The sequence below is a fragment of the Schistocerca nitens genome, chromosome 6 (assembly GCF_023898315.1).
Source record: "Schistocerca nitens isolate TAMUIC-IGC-003100 chromosome 6, iqSchNite1.1, whole genome shotgun sequence".
Lineage (NCBI taxonomy): Eukaryota > Metazoa > Arthropoda > Insecta > Orthoptera > Acrididae > Schistocerca > Schistocerca nitens.
Genome location: NC_064619.1, coordinates 310,305,589 through 310,325,138, shown reverse-complemented (window position 1 = coordinate 310,325,138; position 19,550 = coordinate 310,305,589). Strand labels below are relative to the sequence as shown.

General features: G+C 42.0%; 1 protein-coding gene across 1 annotated transcript in view; it reads right to left on the bottom strand.

Moving 5' to 3' along the window:
- The window catches only part of LOC126263342 (C-Maf-inducing protein-like), a 983,791-nt gene extending 967,244 nt beyond the window's left edge, over positions 1–16,547 (bottom strand). Inside the window, exons 1-2 of the mRNA XM_049960431.1 lie at positions 16,382–16,547; positions 15,211–16,031 (exon numbers count right to left, since the gene is read on the bottom strand). Of these exons, the coding sequence (XP_049816388.1) occupies positions 15,211–16,031; positions 16,382–16,547 (987 nt within the window). The remainder of the gene's footprint in view (positions 1–15,210; positions 16,032–16,381) is intronic.
- Between the last annotated feature and the right edge of the window lie 3,003 nt (positions 16,548–19,550).

Below are 19,550 nucleotides of genomic sequence, written 5' to 3'. Positions count from 1 at the left end.
TTGTTCCACATGCCCGACTGAATTTACTGAGCTTAATTTCAGTATCTCTGCTGTAGCCATATGTCATTTCGCATCTGTAGTAACTGAAATGGTTTACTTGCTCTAAAATCTTCTGGTCTATCATTATTTTGGTTCTGATTGGTTCTTTCCCCATGAAGGCCATTGTCTTAGTTTTTTCTTTTTAAATTTCCATGTTAAATTTTGCACTTATTTGTTTTAGCAAGTAGATTCCTTTCTGAAGGTCATCTTCCTTATCTGTTAGGATCACTGCATCATCAACATATAGTAAATTATTTAAAAGAATGTTCCTGTCTAGGTAGATGCCTTTCTGAAATTCTGATTTCCATACATGTATTATTTCGTTAATGTAGATATTGAACATAGTTGGAGAGATGCAGCAACCTTGTCGTACGCCTTTGTTAGTTGTACCTCAGTTGTTTTACCATTGAGATATAGTGATATTTGTGTCTTGATATAAACTTTTTATCACATTTACTAGATGTTTTGGATATCCATGATTTGTCATTATTTCCCAAAGTTTCTGTCTATTGACATTGTCAAAATCTTTCTTAAAGTCAATAAAAGCAGCGTGTGTTTCTTTATTATATTTTCTCCGTTTTTCTGTTATTTTCTGTAGAGTAGAAACGGCATCTATTGTTGAGCGTCCTTTCCTAAAACCCGTTTATTCCTCACGCAATAATGCTTCTGCTATGTTTTTAAGTCTTGTATTTAAAATCTTAGCATACACCTTGTATGCTGTGTCCAGTAAACCTATTCCTCTGTAATTACTGCATAGGCCTTCAACTCCTTACTTAAAAATTAATATCACTCTAGTTTTTTCCAGTCTTTGGGAATACTCTTCTTCTTCCAACATTCGTTGAAGAGAATTTTTTTTTTACTCATGTGGTTAAATGCTTTTATTTTAATAATTCAAGAATAGCAGTTCTAACACTTTCTTGCTATTTGTCAATTGTTTGTAAGGATGGTGGAATCAGGAACTTGGAAGTAAGCGTTAAATTAGATTTAATTTCGATCTGTGTCATTGGCTTGTACTGAGTGCAGCACATTTTGTAATTAAATGTGTTGTACAAGGAAACCAACATACTACAGCAGTTACCGTGTTATCAAATGTGGGAAGAGTGAGATATGAAACATGGAACGATTTTTATAGATTCTTTCAGTTAAAAGCGTCAGTTAATTAAAAGAATTAAGAAAGAAAGGAACATAGTTGTTTATGACATTTACTTTAACCGAATTCAGAGAAACCACTGGAAACCTCAAATCTGGATCGCCACCACTCCGCCAGTGCGTTGACCTCTGCGCCATCTCTCTTGGTCCGCATTTCGATTCGAGCTTGTCGACAGAGTGCTGTCAACTTCAGTGGCATCATTATTAGGATGCTTAAACGAATGAATCAACGATGAAACCACGAGGTAAAACTCACGTAGCGGGATTAACAAAGCAGTCCTCTTTGAGTTTCTTATGTGTTATCTTCTGTTCGTTCCTTATTAACACAGTCAGAGTCACCTGTGACGAAGCAACCCAGTCCCCTCCCCCCTTGCCCCCCCCCCCCCCCCCGTAATACTTCTAATTCGGTACGTTTCGTAATATTGTACTGAGATCTTCGGTGCATAATAATATGAAAATGGGGTCATTTATCTTGCTATACAGTTGTTGTTGTTGTTGTTGTTGTTGTCGTCTTCAGTCTTGAGACTGGTTTGATGCAGCTGTCCATGCTACTCTAATCTGTGCAAGCTGCTCATCATACATTGCTTCAATTTCTTCGTCATCTGCAGAGCTAGTTGGCATATAAACTTTTACTACTGTAGTAGGCGTGGGATCGTGTCTATCTTGGCCACAATAATGCGTTCACTACGCTGTTTGTAGTAGCTTACCCGCACTCCTACTTTTTTATTCATTATCAAAACTTACTCCTGCATTACCCCTATTTGATTTTGTATTTATAACCCTGTATTCACCTGACCAAAAGTATTTTTCCTCCTGCCACCGAACTTCGCTAATTCCTACTATATCTAACTTTAACCTATCCATTTTCCTTTTTAAATTTTCTAACCTGACTGCCCGATTAAGGGGTCTGACATTCCACGCTCTGATCCGTAGAACGCCAGTTTTCTTCCTCCTAATAACGACGTCCTCTTGAGTAGTCCTCGCCCGGAGATCCGAATGGGGGACTATTTTACCTCCGGAATATTTTACCCAAGAGGACGCCATCATCATTCAACTATACAGTATAGCTGCATGCCCTCGGGAAAAATTACGGCTGTAGTTTCCCCTAGCTTTTAGCCGTTCGCAACACCAGCACAGCAATGCCGTTTTGGTTAGTGTTCCAAGGCCAGATCAGTCAATCATCCAGACTGTTGCCCCTGCAGCTACTGAAAAGGCTGCTGCCCCTCTTCAGGAACCACCCGTTTGTCTGGCCTCTCAACAGATACCCCTCCGTTCTGGTTGCACCGACGGTACGGCTATCTGTATCGCTGAGGCGTTATACAGTTAATTGCCAAAATTTTTAAATCTAGGCATAGTAAAATTAAAGTTGTTTTTAATCGATGTGTTTTAATGCATACTGTATTTCGTGAAAACAGGAGCAGCTTGAGGAAGCATATGCAAATTTTTACGGTGAGATAATCTGTGAATATAGCAGAAACCGTGATAAATGTCAGAGCAAAGTTCTTTATCGCAGGCGGTTTCGCGGTTCCACTTTCCTGTGACCACAGGCGAACATGGCAGAAAGTGTTACGTGCCAGCATTTGTCGGTTTCACATTTAGCAGCGGTTTTTTTAATAAGTTTCAGTGTACGCTGAGGCGTGCGCTATATTACTGTAGTGTTTTCATAACTTATCGAATGCTGTTGAAAGTCTTATTCTCATTAAAAAATCTAATTTGTTACCATATCTCGGAAGATAAAGTTTCGAAAATTAACCGTAAAGCAGAATGATCCTTCTTTAGCGTACCGTTATTTGCCGAATGCCTCGAAGTAATATCTGAACGATTATGAAATATTACTAGCGTTATCAGCTGGACTACTGACTCATGCTGTGTAATAACAAAGAAGAAAAGCAATATGTGAGACAGTGAAAATGAGCTGTTTTTCTTCTATTGATTCCTACTTGTTAGATCGCGATTTTTTCTTCTCTCGTTTCTCACTATATACACTTATGAAATAAGGAAACAGTATTGTTGTTACAAATGTGAGAAAAATTCAAAACCAACTTGAAATTCCGCAACAAAGAAGCACATAATGTCATTAAACATAACATGTTTTTAGTTGCCGAAGTATGCCAAACTATGTTACATCAAACGGTAAATGAGGCACGCTAATAAATAAAATGACGCCCACTGAAGACTGTACATAGGCAGGCAAGGGCGCCCATACCCGGTGGCAAGGGGGGAGGGGGGGGGGAGCTGTCGCCAAGACACCCCCCTCTAGCATTCAGGGAAAGGAAAAAATATAGTGTATATTACGCAGCATTTAAGGCGATCGGAACTAACTCTTTATGGTCACTTACGAGTCGCCATTCGTCTTCCAAAATATTAAAAATATTCCATACACCGATTTATAGATCCCCCCTACCTCCCCCCAAAAAAATATCTTATGCATCGGTACAAAAGCATGTCTGTGGAAAAAATATTTCGTGTCGTGATAAAATGCCGGCCGCGGTGGTCTCGCGGTTTTAGGCGCGCAGTCCAGAACCGCGCGACTGCTACGGTCGCAGGTTCGAATCCTGCCTCGGGCATGGATGTGTGTGATGTCCTTCGGTTAGTTAGGTTTAACTAGTTCTAAGTTCTAGGGGACTGATGACCTAAGGTGTTAAGTCCCATAGTGCTCAGAGCCATTTTCGTGATCAAATAGATGTAAACGCAGGTTAAAAAGCGAGATTCGGATGTCAATACTTTTCAGCGAAAGTGACAATGTGCAGATTTTTTAGTACACTGAGAAGTTAAGATGACACTTGTATACGATATTTCGATAGCTAATTAAATTTTCGAAATATCGTGTAAAATTATGACATTCTCTCGACTTTTGAACTCGAAAATTGGAGGGTAAGAATTTTTATATTCATCAAAATTACTGGTGACTGATGTTTTCGATTTAACCAGCGACAGTGGCGCTCATTTTATCGGTATTTCGGTCACAGAGTGATCTTTGTTGTAGATGGAAGTCTAGCTTATATTGGAGCGTGACAGCGCGTTGGTCAAGCCACCGACCGTATCATTATATATATTACGCATATCGTAGTTATATTTACGTCCCCGATGAAAATCGCTGTCTGGCTAATGAGGTCTTGATGTTTACAAGCTTTTAATACATTAAAATGGCGCTCAAAACCCCACATTCTTGCGGGGTCCCGGTATTTCGATAATTAAAATGCGCGTGATTGTACAACGTAACACTCGCCATACTGGCCAAAACTGGTGCGTTTTATCGTATTCTTGAACGCTTAAAAACCGTGTTAAGAGAGCAGTAGAATTTCTGAGGTAACTCACCAAGCGAAACTAAAATTTTCCGAAAGCGACCGAATTGGAGCGTAAACATCACCAAATGGGCCTCCCGTGCCAGGTTCCGGTGTTACATGATGATGATGATGATGATGATGATGATGATGATGATGAGGAGGAGGAGGAGGAGGAGGAGAAGAAGAAGAAGAAGAAGAAGAAGACAGACCTAGGCTACTAAGATAAAGGTACAAGCTGGTCATCAAGTCTTCCCCTGATTACAAGAATTTTTTTCTAAGGAGCTATGCTAGATACAGCTATGCAGTTTGTTTAGAAAGGGAGCGTAGCTCAAAGTTTTTTTAATGGACACAACTTTCGCATATCCCCCGTTCGTTGCCCATAGAACATCATTGCCATACTCAACTTCTCTCCAAGTCTTTGCCAGCGCCTCTTGCGTCACCACCTTTATAGCATCTCGAATTCCTACCGCAAGAGTTTCTACATAACGAACTGATGTACTGAACTCTTTACCGTTAACGTAAATCCACAAAAACGGCTGGAGGGCTTTATGTATAATGAACGTGGAGGCCATGATGTTGGACCGTCTCTACCGATCCATCTCTCGAGAAAGGTATCAGCTAAGAACTGGGGAACAAATAACCCTCACTGCGACGGTGTATTCGTCTTTAAGTAAATAGCTTTTGTGGAAACAAGTAAACAGTCGAAAAGCTTCGTAGGCTATATCGGAGTTTGCCACTAGCGACTGCTTGGTGTTTATTACACCACAATAGCAGATTCCGGACTCCCTGCCTTTCAGTTTTAGCGCATTTCTCGTAAATAATCGTGAAAACTTTCAACTCCAGCAGCAACAAGCGTTGTGTCATTGCACTCGTGGTTACAAGAGCTTTCGAACGCTACTAACAAAAGTGTACTGTTCCAATCAAATACACTCACACATTTGTTTCAATATTTAGTTTGATATGAGAGTTGGGATTAAGGAAACAAGTAAATTATGTGCCCCCCTCTGCTAACTGTAATTTGCAGAAATCTTTGTTGTCATACCTCGAACCGTTCGTAGGCGTGTAAGTTTTAGATGTTTCAGCGTGAATATTATTAGTAATATCAAATAGTGTTAACTGTTACGTGAAATCTGTCTTCTGCAGATCTTCACTACAGTAATGTGAATCAAATGCTTTAAACCGATTTTCTGTCTGATGATCTGTGGTTACAGCAGTCTAGCATTTATCATAAGCATCTCAGTATGCTGTATATTTAAATTTTTTGTGACAAGTTTATTATCACCTTTGGAACGGTAACATACTTAAATTTTGTCGACTTGCTCCACTTACACGAGGAGCGTTTCGCTTAGGCATGTGGAATTAATATTAGCGTATCTCTTCTAGATATAGCGCTGCAGCCGGCCGCTGTGGCCGGGCGGTTCTAGGCGCTTCAGTCTGGAACCGCGCTGCTGCTGCGGTCGCATGTTCGAATCCTGCCTCGGGCATGGATGTGTGTGATGTCCTTAGGTTAGTGAGGTTTAAGTAGTTCTAACAAGGGAACCTCCCCATCGAACCCCCCTCAGATTTAGTTATAAGTTGGCACAGTGGATAGGCCTTGAAAAACTGAATACAGATCAATCGAGAAAACAGGAAGAAGTTGTGTGGAACTATGAAAAAAATAAGCAAAATATACAAACTGAGTAGTTCATGCGCAAGATAGGCAACATCAAGGATCGTGCGAGCTCAGGAGTGCCGCGGTCCTGTGGTTAGCGTGAGCAGCTGCGGAAGAAGAGGTCCTTGGTTCAAGTCTACCCTCGAATGAAAAGTTTAATTTTTTATTTTCAGACAATTATCAAAGTTTAGGCACTCACACATAATCATCTTCGCACTCCAAAATTCCAGGACATGTTCAGATTTGCTTGGACATGTGCAGGATTTGACGGTCTACACACGGAGAAGATTGAAAAACGTTAAAAACATATGTTTTGACAGAGCAAAGGGAAAACTGTGCGACTGTGAAACTGTTGCATTAATTTGCTTCAGTTTATGTGACAAACTCTTATGTTTTCATCACTTTTTTGGGAGTGATTATCACATCCACAAGAAAACCTTAGTAAGGCAAGGTAGAAGAATCTTTTTACCCATTCGCCAAGTGTACAAGTTAGGTGGGTCGACAACATATTCCTGTCATGTGACGCACATGCCGTCACTAGTGTCGTATAGAATATATCAGACGTGTTTTCCTGTGGAGGAATCGGTTGACCTATGACCCTGAGCTCAAATGTTTTCGGTTCCCATTGGAGAGCCACGTCCTTTCGTCTACTAATCGCACTGTTTTGCGGTGTGGTCGCAAAACACAGACACTAAACTTATTACAGTGAACAGAGACGTTAATGAACGAACGGACAGATCATAACTTTGCGAAAATAAAGAAGGTGAAATTTTCACTCGAGGGAAGACCTCTTCTTCCAGAGCTGCTCACGCTAACCACAGGACCACGGCACTCATGAGCCTACGCTCTCCTTGATGTTTCTTATCTTGCGCATGAACTACTCAGTTTGTATATTTTGCTTATTTTTTCATAGCTCCATACAACTTCTTCCTGTTTTCTCGACTGATCTGTTTTCAGTTTTTCACTGTGCCAACTTATAACTAAATCTGAGGGGGGTGCGATGGGGAGGTTCCCTTGTAAGTCTAGGGGACTGATGACCTCAGATGTTAAGTCCCATAGTGCTTAGAGCCACCTGAACCATTTTTTATAGCGCTGCAACAAATATTTACGAAACGACCGCGCGCCGAATCGCGGTCTGGGTAGGGGGTCTTGGTGCTTGGTTCCTATTTGAGCCAGGAACATAGGATAATAAGTTCTTGGTGAAGCAAGGGGCAGCGACCATTTTTATAGCCATTCGAACATCTGTCTTTTATAGCTATGTTACAGTATATTAAGCAAGATTTGAACGACGACCCGAAGCTGGCGTCCAGGCCATTTGTGCGCATCTATTAGTTCCCTTTGCAAAAGATTTTAACTGAGCTGAAATTAATGATCAGCTAATGGTACCATTTGCATGTGCACCATTCGTATTTTAAGTGCAAACACAATCGCCATCGTCCGGATTTTACGTGCATAAACAGTCATTCTTAAATAAATCGGGACTGAACCGAGACTGAAAATATGTTCTTACGATAATTATAAGAAGCGTTTGCAAAAATCTTTCGTCGTTCGGGTCTTACACGCGAAAAATCACACATTTGCACGTGAGACTGGTTCGCAGAAATACGTTGCATTTTAAGCGCTGCATTTGGATATAATTTAAAAAGAACTCGTTATTACAGTTGACTGTCGTTTCGTTGTTTATACGTTAAAGATTTTATTCATTAGTGGCTTAAAAATCATTGAAACATCTTTGAACGTGAGAAACAATGTATGTACCAAACCCTACTTATGCGCAGCCTCCTATTTGACAGAGCCTTTAAAGCTTTATCGATGACTATGCAGAAAATTAAACTCGAAAATTCCTATAAAAATAATTGCCAGAAAAAAGGTCACTTATTTCTAACCGACTGAACATGTTTTACTGCGTTTTCTTGAGACACTACTATGCTATCTTGTGGTCAATTTATTTTCGGTCAAAACAAGCTTCAGGTCGTCGGTTTTCGTATAGGGTTGAAAAGTGATAGTATTTTGTCGCGCGTACATTGTTTCGCAGTTGTCCTGCTTATTTCAGCCAATCATACTCACACTTAATTCGGATTGGCTGTTGCAACATTTCGTGCCAAATTTTCTAGCGGCGTCCGCCTGCTTAGCTGAGTAATACCGGCACGCTAGCTCAGCGAGTTCGGTAAACATGGTTAACTGCCCTCTGTAATAAAGAAGTGAGTGAACCGATCAACGGTGAATGTAATATGATTGTATGGTAACTTTATCTATGTATTTGCCTACATTGTTATCATAAACTCCGCACAGTATTTAACATTTCTGTCGGTACCGTATTTATGTTTGCTATTTTTAATGCACTGCATTACAGTCTCAAACTTATATGAAGAAAATGTAACTACAAAACAAAAAATAAAAAGAAAACAAAGTGTTGAAATCCAATGCAACTAAAAAATATGAAGCAGAATAACAAAAAATAAAAAATATGAAAAAGTTAAGAGATAAAGCAAAATCCTCCCACGGGGGACGTGACCTTGACGTGGTGGTGACGCTTGTGTGCTCTGAGGACACAGTAGGCTATACTGGACAGGTTCAGCCGTACCAGGCAAGTAACTAGAGATCAACCGGACTAACGATGCCTAATTCAAGCAAAATGATTAGCAAAACGTTAAAAAACCTACCCCCGATCAGTTGTTGCCAGAGTCAACAAAAACCTACATCGGTTGCCAAGCTACGCGTGTGTAATGTCAAAATTATGGAAGAGTAAGAGTTGTGAACCAGAATGAAAAATATTCCTATCATATAAGGCAAATAAGTGCTCGGTAGACTTAGAGATGTAAAAGTAGGGAACTAGCTTTTCGACTTATCTGTCAGCTTCAAAGACATTTACATGAAAACATCTTGACATATTCCTGCTTTTTTACGAGTTAGCTCTACTCCCCCATTGCAGTGAGCTCTCTCATGCTGGCACACGTGTATCTTGCTATTTGTAGGCTAAAGTCTCTAATTCTGTGCTCAAAATCCGGTAGATTCGCCAGCCTTAGTAAACATATGGCTGAAGAGCATACGTATAATAGCTAAAAAAGTTTTTGGTGGGGGATAAAATTTCTGAGGGTGTGGGGCACTAAAACAATTTTTTTAATTTCTGGATTGGGGGAGGGGGGGGGTTAGAATTTATATTTCTCCGAGGGCGCCATTCTTTCAAAGCGACCCCTGTTATATGTATGGTGAGGGATATAAGAACAGACAGACACACAAATTTATGTGCTTCTGGAGAGTGGGATGCGTCTACAATATGAAGTATCCGAGAATGGGGATGCATTTACGATAGACAGTATCCCAGAATGGAAATGCAACTTTAATGACACTGTGTCATATTGCACGACGTAACAATGCCATGTTGGATGACATGGTGACATGTGTCATAATGTTTGAAGCTGCCAGACAAATCGCAAGGTTAGTTCCCTTCTTTAATCCGTAACTCCGCCCACGACATATTCGCCTTTCTTCGCGCATTTCTTTCTGGTAGATCCGTGGAACAAATAGTACAATCGACTTCTGCAAATTGGAGGGCCGATAAATCGAATTTCTCGATAAATATAACTTGTTGCCATGTCGCCTATGGAAACTTCTATGAATCTAAGCATCCTTTTGTGTTTTGGTAGACTCGATAAATCGAAGCTATTGTGATGACACATCGCACCACAAGCACTCCATTAATCAGAAGTCGGTGGCTAACTAACACTCGTTACTCAGAGTTGTTTCGTCATTTGTTCAGATAATCTTTTGGTCATTCTTCTCTTCGCCACACTACTTTGTTTTCTCAGCAATGCGTAACTAACCACAATATATAAATAAGTTGTAAAAATGACTTCGAAGAAGAACTAATGTTCGACTTTCGTGGAAAAGAAGCAAATTACTGGGCCCGTGGAATGTGGAGTGAAACAGAAGGTTGTAATGAAAGATTTCTCGCTTCTGCTGAAATATAAGATTTCTGGAAAAATATGGTAAGGAAGGAGCAAGTGGGACAGTCAAGGTGAGTTCCCGCTTATTAAAGAACACTTATTGAAATGCCTTGCTCATTGTCCTAAATACACCTGTCGGAGGTTATAGGTAAGGAAAAAAGCTTAAGTAATTCCCTGTTAGTCTGGACATTTAAGTAAAAGCCACATGTGAGGAGAGGCTTACTAAGTAAAAACTTTCGTTTTTAAGAAGGTTTATGAAGAAAATCTGTTGATGACACAGTTTTTAGTACGGAAAAATGAACGAAATCTAAGCTTTTGTGTATTTTCGTGAATATTTGTGTGCCGTTCGGTTGAAATATCAAAGCAAATTTAAAAATAATAAAACGATCAAAAGCATTTTTATTTCGTGTTCTAGTTGTTACCTTCTGCTTACCTATGTGATGTTATTGACATTACGATACTATTGTACTTGTATTCATTTTTCGACTTTTGCCAGACTGCATCTTGATCACACTAACAAGTATTAAATCGAAAGCTCAGTTATTCAAAGATTTTTTAAGCCTCTTGAACTTCGATTAACCAAGGTTTAACCTTTATTCGTATGTCCATAACATGTTTCAAAACTCCTAAAAATATTTATTTATTCCAACCAGTTTCAGTCTTCATGCCATCATCAAATTTCATAAAACATTTAAATAAGTTTACACAGCGATATAAAACCTGTGCTCTCTTAAGTTACTGTTGTGATGCAGTAAAATATATTTATATACATTACATGACAACAGTCACTTACGATGGATTTTATACCATTTGAAGAGTGGCAGTGGAAAATGTTCTGAGTGCCAAACTGAATTTGTCAGGAGAATGAAAAACCAATGTATCTCTGTTTATACGTAACTGATTTGCAACCGAAAAATTGAGAAGGTGTTGTGATACCAAAGAATTATGCTGTTCACCGCATCACTGCAAAACAATCAGACACATTGGAAGAAAAATACTTTCTCAGTAACGTATTAAGTGCCATACCAACAAACTCACTGGTTGTAAGTGCCAATAAGAAAGTTTTACAAGCTGATTCTTGCAAAGAAGAAAACAGCAACCACCCACTGTTAACAGAACTAATTATTTACACAAATATCGCCGTTGCCGGTTTCGAACCGAAAGGCTCATCTTCAGACGGCTGTTAAGGTTTATATTAAATTTGTTGTTGTTTACATTAATTGTTGGCCGTTTTTCTGCAACAACTAATGGAAACAACGACACAAATCGATAAACGTCCGTCCGCTGAAGATTAATTAGCCAGTCGGTTCGAAACCGGTAACTTCTCTATTTGTCTTAATAAATAGCGCTATTAACAGTGCTGGTTGCTTTTTTCTTCTTTGCAAGAATCATTTTGTATTCTGTATACAGTCGCGATCTCAGAACTGTCAGTTCTCGATAAAATAGGAAGAAGAAAGTTTTCGTTGCTAGTGCCACTGCTACTGAGGCAGTACGTTGAATTTGTAATACAAGTACACACAGCATTTAATTATTAACTACTAGAACCTCTTCCCACACCTTTTACATTTTGGAACTTCAGAGGGAAGCACAGCTTGGCACAAAGAACATTCCCCGTCTGTTAACACATGTTTGAAAGACTACCTCCATGTTATGACACCTGAATCAAGTATAGGGATATGCAACAGAGAGCCGAGAATGCAACAGCACTGAAAACGCGTTTCCTGCAGAAAATAAATAAATTACACTCGCCAGGGAATATTCCCAAGTGTCAATAGTCTATATTAATGCAACTTGACCGGTCGGGTAGAGGGGGCAAAACAGTGCAACACGTACCTTTTTGTTTTACTCCAATTTCACTTTTAAGGACTGAAACAGACCTCGAAATGTAATTTGGCATTTTAGGTTTAGGGGAAATTTCTTCTTAGTGATATGTAAAAAATATTTTGCACATAAAAGTTGATACGTAATGAATGTTCTTGAAAACTATAATCAACTTTCGGAATAATTTTAAATTTTGTAAAATGCCCCACTACCATAATTAATTTTGAAAAGTGAAAACTTTTGTTACGACATAAATTAATGGTGGCTGGGCATTTTGCAAAATTTCAAATTATTTCAAAAGTTGATCACACGCTTTTCAAGAACGTTGACTGCATATTAACTGTTACATGAAAAACCTTTTTGTGTGTCATCGTTTCTAAGATATTCCCTCTAAAGCCGAAAAGTCGGTTTACCTTTCGGCGTGTTCTTTATTTCTTAAAAGTGAAATTGGGCACAGACAGAAAAATAGGTCCTGCGCTATCTTTCACTCTCTACACACCGGCCAAGTTTCACGAATATGGTTTATTGACACTTGGGAATGCTCCCTTGTTAGAATTTTTCCATTTCCATTCTTCATTTGATACTCTACATCTACATCTACATGGATACTATGCAAATAGCCGGCCGCGGTGGTCTCACGGTTCTAGGCGCGCAGTCCGGAACCGTGCGACTGCTACGGTCGCGGGTTCGAATCCTGCCTCGGGCATGGATGTGTGTGTTGTCCTTAGGTTAGTTAGGTTTAAGTAGTTCCAAGTTCTAGGGGACTGATGACCACAGCAGTTGAGTCCCATAGTGCTCAGAGTCATTTGAACCATTTTTACTATGCAAATCACATTTAAAGTGCCTGGCAGAGGGTTCATCGAACCACCTTCACAATTCTCAATTATTCCAATCTCGTAGAGCGCGGGAAGAATAAACACCTATATGTTTCCGTACGAACTCTGATTTCCCTTATTTTATCTTGGTGATCGTACCTCCCTATGTAAGTCGGTGTCAACAAAATATTTTCGCATTCGGAGGAGAAAGTTGGTGATTGGAATTTCGTGAGAAGATTCCGTCGCCTCGAAAAACGCCTTTCTTTTAATATTGTCCATCCTGTATCATTTCTGTGACACTCCCTCCCATATTTCGCGATAATACAAAACGTGCTGCCTTTCTTTGAACTTTTTCGATAACTCAGTCAGTCCTATCTGGTAAGGATCAAATACCGCGCAACAGTATTCTAAAAGTGGACGGAGAAGCGTAGTGTAGACAGTCTCCTTAGTAGGTCTGTTACATTTTCTAAGTGTCCTGCCAATAAATCGCAGTCTTTGGTTAGCCTTCCCCACAACATTTTCTGTGTGTTCCTTCCAATTTAAATTGTTCGTAATTGTAATACCTTGGTATTTAGCTGAATTTACGGCTTTTAGATTAGACTGATTTATCGTGTAACCGAAGCTTAACGAGTTCCTTTTCGCACTCATGTGGATGACCTCACACTTTTCGTTGTTTAAGGTTAACTGTCACTTTTCGCACCATTTAGATATCTTTTCTAAATCGTTTTGCAGTTTGTTTTGATCTTGTGATGACTTTATTAGTCGATAAACGACAGTTTCATCTGCAAACAACCGAAGACGGCTGCTCAGATTGTCTCCCAAATCGTTTATATAGATAAGGAACAGCAAAGGGCCTATAACACTACCTTGGGGAACGCCAGAAATGACTTCTGTTTTACTCGATGACTTTCCGTCAATTACAACGAACTGTGATCTCTCTGACAGGAAATCACAGATCCAGTCACATAACTGAGACGATATTCCATAAGCACGCAATTTCACTACGGGCCGCTTGTGTGGTACAGTGTCAAAAGCCTTCTGGAAATCCAGAAATACGGAATCGATCTGAAATCCCTTGTCAATATGTAACGTCTCCTGGCAAAACACACATTATATGTGGTAAAAAAGGAGAAAAGAATAATTGAACTGGTTGATTGTAATTGCGTGGACAATGATTGTGTGAACTTTATAAATAAAGAGAAACCAATGTGTGTCATGTTTTATACTTGTATAGAATTATGTACCGTTTTTTTAAAAATAATATCTGCGTCGGCGAGTACCGAAACCGCCACAGACGATAATTATTAAATATCAAGCAAAGATAAGAATAAGTTACAACGAGTATAAATAGTAGTGACCGAACATAAATTTCTCTGTCGTCTTCTTGAAGTTGCGTGAGTAGGAAGAGCCTGTGACGTTATATTGTACGCTTGTGTAGCATTCTTTTGTCAAGATTGAGAGACGTGCGCCATTAGGTACTGATTTGTAAAGGTGTGTAATAATTTAATGTGTTTAAATGTTTTGAATAGAGTTACTTAGTGAAAACTTGCATTATGATTTGTAATAAGCTTGTCTGGTATTTTATCCCATTCTTTTAAGACATTTTCAGCTATTTAAATATTATTCGTGGCGCAGACTGCTCTACGAACGAACGAGCCGCTGCCGCGGCGCATTCAAACTGCATTAAATGAAGCCAATCATATCGCAAAGAAGCGGACAGGTAATAGTGAACTAAAATAATTTCTTTCAGCTTCGGAATTGCAGGGCAGCAGCAAATTTTATTATGTGTTTTACAGGTTGACGTGGGCTGCGGATTTACCTTCATAACATAAATGAAATCTTGCTGTGTGTAGTTCTGGTCTGGCAAACATAGTAAAAACATCTTTTTCTCTGATAATAGTCTCATGTTCTCGTGTTAGTCGTGGTACTTATTGGTGTTTTACTGTTAACAAAAATCCACTGCAAAATTTTCATGTTGAACAAACATTGCGTACTGCAACATCAGTACTGATAACGAAATAATTTTCAGTAACCTTTTCAATAACTGTAAAGGAAGGAAGATATGTTGAACTTTATGGCGAGTTACAGTAACGAAAAAATGTTCCTTTAATAGAAAGCCAGGTCCAGAATAATAAGAACATAATATAATTTGTTTCGTTGAAATTTAATGATCCAAAGAAAGTCACAGCACAGCATCCCTAAAAAGTATTTCAGGGCTTAGTTGCTACGCGAGCAATAATAAAACAAATCAGAGCCAGCGAAAAATAGCACTGAGCACTTCATGTGAATATAGAGCTAGTTGTGTTTCACAGGAACGATGTTTTCTAAACCTATGTTGACTGTTTTTATATCGCCATTTATGGTGTTTTAAATATCTTAAGATACCGGATAATGGTTTGAAGACAAACCGATTGTAATGAGGAAGATTTTTTATGCTCTTGACTATGAACTGTGAAGTTTTGAAATACCTTCAGAGAATGTGTTAGCAAAGATGCACTTACCGTTTTGGAAGTGATGCACGAGTCGTTGAGGTACAGGTGGTGCGTCTCCCAGCGACGCAGGAACTTGGAGCTGAGGATCTTGCTGATGACGGTGCGCGTGTGGTTGAGGTAGCACACCTGCAGGTCGCCCTCGCGCACCAACTTGAACCGCGGACCGGCGGCCGCAGCGCTCGGCGCGGCTCCGGCTAACGCGGGACTCGACGCCGCCTTCATAAGGGGCGGCGGCAGCGTCGTCTGTGCGACCGGCGACAGCGGCGGCGACGGAGACCGCGAATCGGACGACGAGCACGACGGGGACGCCCCGGCGTCGTCGCCTTCGTCGTCGTCGCCGCAGGCCGAGGACGACGCCCGCGCGGGCGGCGTCGACGGCGGGCCGCTGCGGCCGCTGGCGTCGCTGCGCGGGGAGTCGCCGCCCCCGCAGCTGGGGGGCCGCTCCTCCGCCTCCGTCAGCGCCGCCTGCGACTCGCGCTGGCTGCCGCCCCCGCGCCGGTCGCCGCCCCCGTCCAGCCCGCCGGCGGCGGCGCCGCGGCGGAACGTGTTGGAGAAGCAGAACATGAGCGCGACGACGCAGCGCGACACCCTGCCCAGCACGGATCGGGGGCCCGCCGAGGCGACCGGCTGCGCCGACTTGGCGCACATGCAAACGCGACGCTGCGTGCGCTCGCCTTTTGCGCTAGGCTCGACGCATGGCTGCCGGCACGAGCAGGGCCCGCCGCCCTTCCTCAGGATCCACCAGCGCCGCTCCGCCTCCTTGCTACTACGCGACAGCGCCGTTCTGCCCGTTACTGTCAACCCTCCCCACACGACGCGACACCTTTCCCCTGTCAAAAGTCACCGTCTAAATCGACGTCAAACTGCGTAAAGTCCTCTTCGCACAAGGTGTCAAGAACACAGTCACTACGCCGGTAACACCACAAACTCAAGTCCAATCATCGACGACCGTTGAACCCACTGTTTACAAAACGACTGTCACGCCAATCGGTCCTCGTATCCTGCCGCAGCAGACATTCCCGCGTAGTACATTACCAACGAAAATCGCGCGGTGAGCACGCCTGCCGGCTAGTACGCAGCGCGCGTGGCCACCACACTTGACATCGCACGCTCGCGGTATCGGGGTGCGTCTATCGCGCGCGATGCCACCGCCGACCGCACTGCTCGGCTTGGCGCCGACTTCTGACAACAAACACAGCCGGGCCCAGCGGCGCGCATGCTCTCTTCGCACTGCGCCTTTCGATTGTTATACGCTCGGCGGCTGTGACAGCGCGGACATCTAGCGGTGGCCGGGCGCACTTCTTGTTGAAACAGCCGTGCCGAGCGACGCGCACTGGCAGTAGCATTGCAGTTGCGGCAGAACTGGGAGGACTTCGCATTTCCGACAGAAGCAACTGTCATTTGACTGTTTCAGCTAGCAGCTTAAGTACAATCCCTCACAGAGAATGGCGGTAACGCTACAGGGACGGCTCTCATTTTTCTCTCAGCTACCTCTCAAAGTCACTGCAGAACAGCTCAGCATAAGCTCTCGCGATTGTTTTACTGTCCATTTTTATCAACTGATCAACGAACCTGAAGAAAAACCGTTGCTGAACATAGTTTCGATTCATATAATGGTTCTGGGCAGGAAAATTGTATTCAGATCTCTAACAAGCAGAACACAGCACGTGCCATAACCTGATTACCGAGAAATTGAGTGGAAGAGAAGTTAAAACAAGCGAACATGCGTCTCGGCTTATCCGTAGAAACTCGACCGTTTGTGAGGAAACGACTGTCAAAGATCTCAATGTAATTAAAATGTCTTTCAGCGGACGACAAGCTCAATCCAACTCGTGCCTTTCACTTCTGCGTCCCGTGTTGGAAACCCGGTAAATGTATTTATTTTTATTTTTTCATTCATCTACCATCTCCATAGAAAGTTACTACACGAATGTTTATCTAGTTACGGGATACAGGGGCGTTATGTTAATTGTAAAATTATGATATATGTGTGTGCGTTATTTTCAAGGGGGTTACAATCTTTTTAAATCCTCATATTCTTATATGTGATTCTTACGTCAAGTCTCAATTCTTATATTTTGTTCTAATATCCATTTTTCAGGAAGATTTGGTCCATTTCTTTGGATGATATCGATCGCAGAAGCGTTCGAAAAATAGAAATTCCGCACACACAAACATAGGCTTGCCACACCGACATTTCTTCGTAATAATCTCAGTAGGGAAAGAATCGTCGTTAAGATTGCTGAAGATTTCACGCATTGGCAATAATTTCACGGCAGACCACAATCAATGGATTGCTTTTCCAAAAACTGGTCCTTGCGATTGATTATTAATGATGACACGCTAACGAATTTCACCTGAAACAGTTTCAAATAATTTTTCATTCATTTATTGGTTTTTAAAGTCATTCACCAGACATACAATTAGTAGAAGAATAACGACAACGTTACTTTAGTATATGTATATATAAACATTCGTGTAGTAATCTTCTATGGGCATGAGTAGATAAATGAAAACAAAAATTGAAAAAAAAAAAAAACAACGATCGTGTATCGAATACGGGGGCAGGAGTGTGAAGCCGCACGGTTTACTTGATAAAAGGCACATAAAGTACCCCGAAAACTTTGACCGTCCTTTTCTCAGAAACAATCGAATATCTACGCAGGTCCGGTTCGAGAAAAATTTTCAACACATGCGTCTTATCGTTTGGCGCCCCCACCCACCCCATTTTCCCCCGTGCACTTTCACCCGTGTCTGTTTTTGCTGTGATACACACTGTAAACAAATCTTTCACTTGGACGCCCCTGCCGCCCCTCAGCTTGGCTCCCCATGCGGTGGCTTGTGTTGGTTAGGTCTTAAATCGGTCCTGTATCTACGGATAAGTCAAGACACGTTTTCGTTTATTTTGAGTCCCCTTCCACTGAGCAATTTTTCAGGGTATTGGGTTATGGCACTTGTCCTATTCTTCTCGTAGATGTACACAAACTTTACGTTTCCACATTGTAGAATGGCCAACGGCCTCGCCGCAGTGGTAACACAAGTTCCCGTCAGATCACCGATGTTAAGCGCTGTCGGGCTGGACTAGCACTTGGATGGGTGACCATCCGGTCTGCCGAGTCCTGTTGGCAAGTGGGGTGCACTCAGCCCTTGTGAGGCAAACTGAGGAGCTACTTGACTGAGAAGTAGCGGCTCCGGTCTCGGAAACTGACATACGGCCGGGAGAGCGGCGTGCTGACTACATGCCCCCCCCCCCCCCCCATATTCGCATCCAGTGACGCCTGTGGGCTGAGGATGACACGGCGACCGGTCGGTACCGTTGGGCCTTCATGGCCTGTTCGGGAGGAGAGAGAGAGAGAGAGAGAGAGAGAGAGAGAGAGAGAGAGAGAGACATTGCAGAATGTTCAGTATAATGGACGGCAGTTCCATCTACGGCAACAGAGTTGAGTAGTGCAGTGGTTAAGTCGCTCTGGTAGAAATCGGGTTTAACCTTTTAAGTGACACATGTACTATAATTATCACTAGTTCAAATGGCTCTGAGCACTATGGGACTTAACTTCTAAGGTCATCAGTCCCCTAGAACTTAGAACTACTTAAACCTAACTAACCTAAGGACATCACACACATCCATGCCCGAGGCAGGATTAGAACTTGCGACCGTAGCGGTCTCGCGGTTCCAGACTGTAGCGCCTTTAACCGCTTGGCCACTCCGGCCGGCAATTATCACTAGTGTTAAACGATGTTTAGTACTTTATTTACTATAAACAACGGACTGAATTGGTATTAATACAATTCTGTTCAGAAAAAATAGAACACCTTAAACGAGTAGAGATAGGACCCTCGTATTCACAGGACATTGAAAGGGTCATGTAGCCACCTTTCATTAGTCCGGTAGTCCATTTTCACTAGTATTTCTCTTTCCTTCCTTGTTTCTCTTTTCTCATAATTATCATAGTGGTGTGATTGAATGAATATGGTTGGGTGTCACGTTGTTAGACGGTGGCGTAGTCTGCTGCAGAAAGTCTGCGATAGTCGTACAGATTCAGCAGCAGTTGTACAGAATAGCCAACTCTCGTAGTGGTCAAGTAGGCAAAGAGGTTTTCGCTACTTGTGAGAAATCCACCTGTGTTAGGTAGGTGACGGAAATGGCATCTTTGGGTTTTTCGAGCCACGCGGAGCGTGGAAGAGGCTGGAGAAGAAGCGGGAGGCAGTCTGCCGCCGGTACGGGAAGCGTCCACAGCTGTGCTCCACTCGAAGAAGGGTGAGTTAGACTGCCCGCGTGGCGCCTTGTTACTTGGCGAGGGGAGAGCTGTTAGCTTTTGGTCTCGCTTTTCAACTCTGAAAGATTGCTT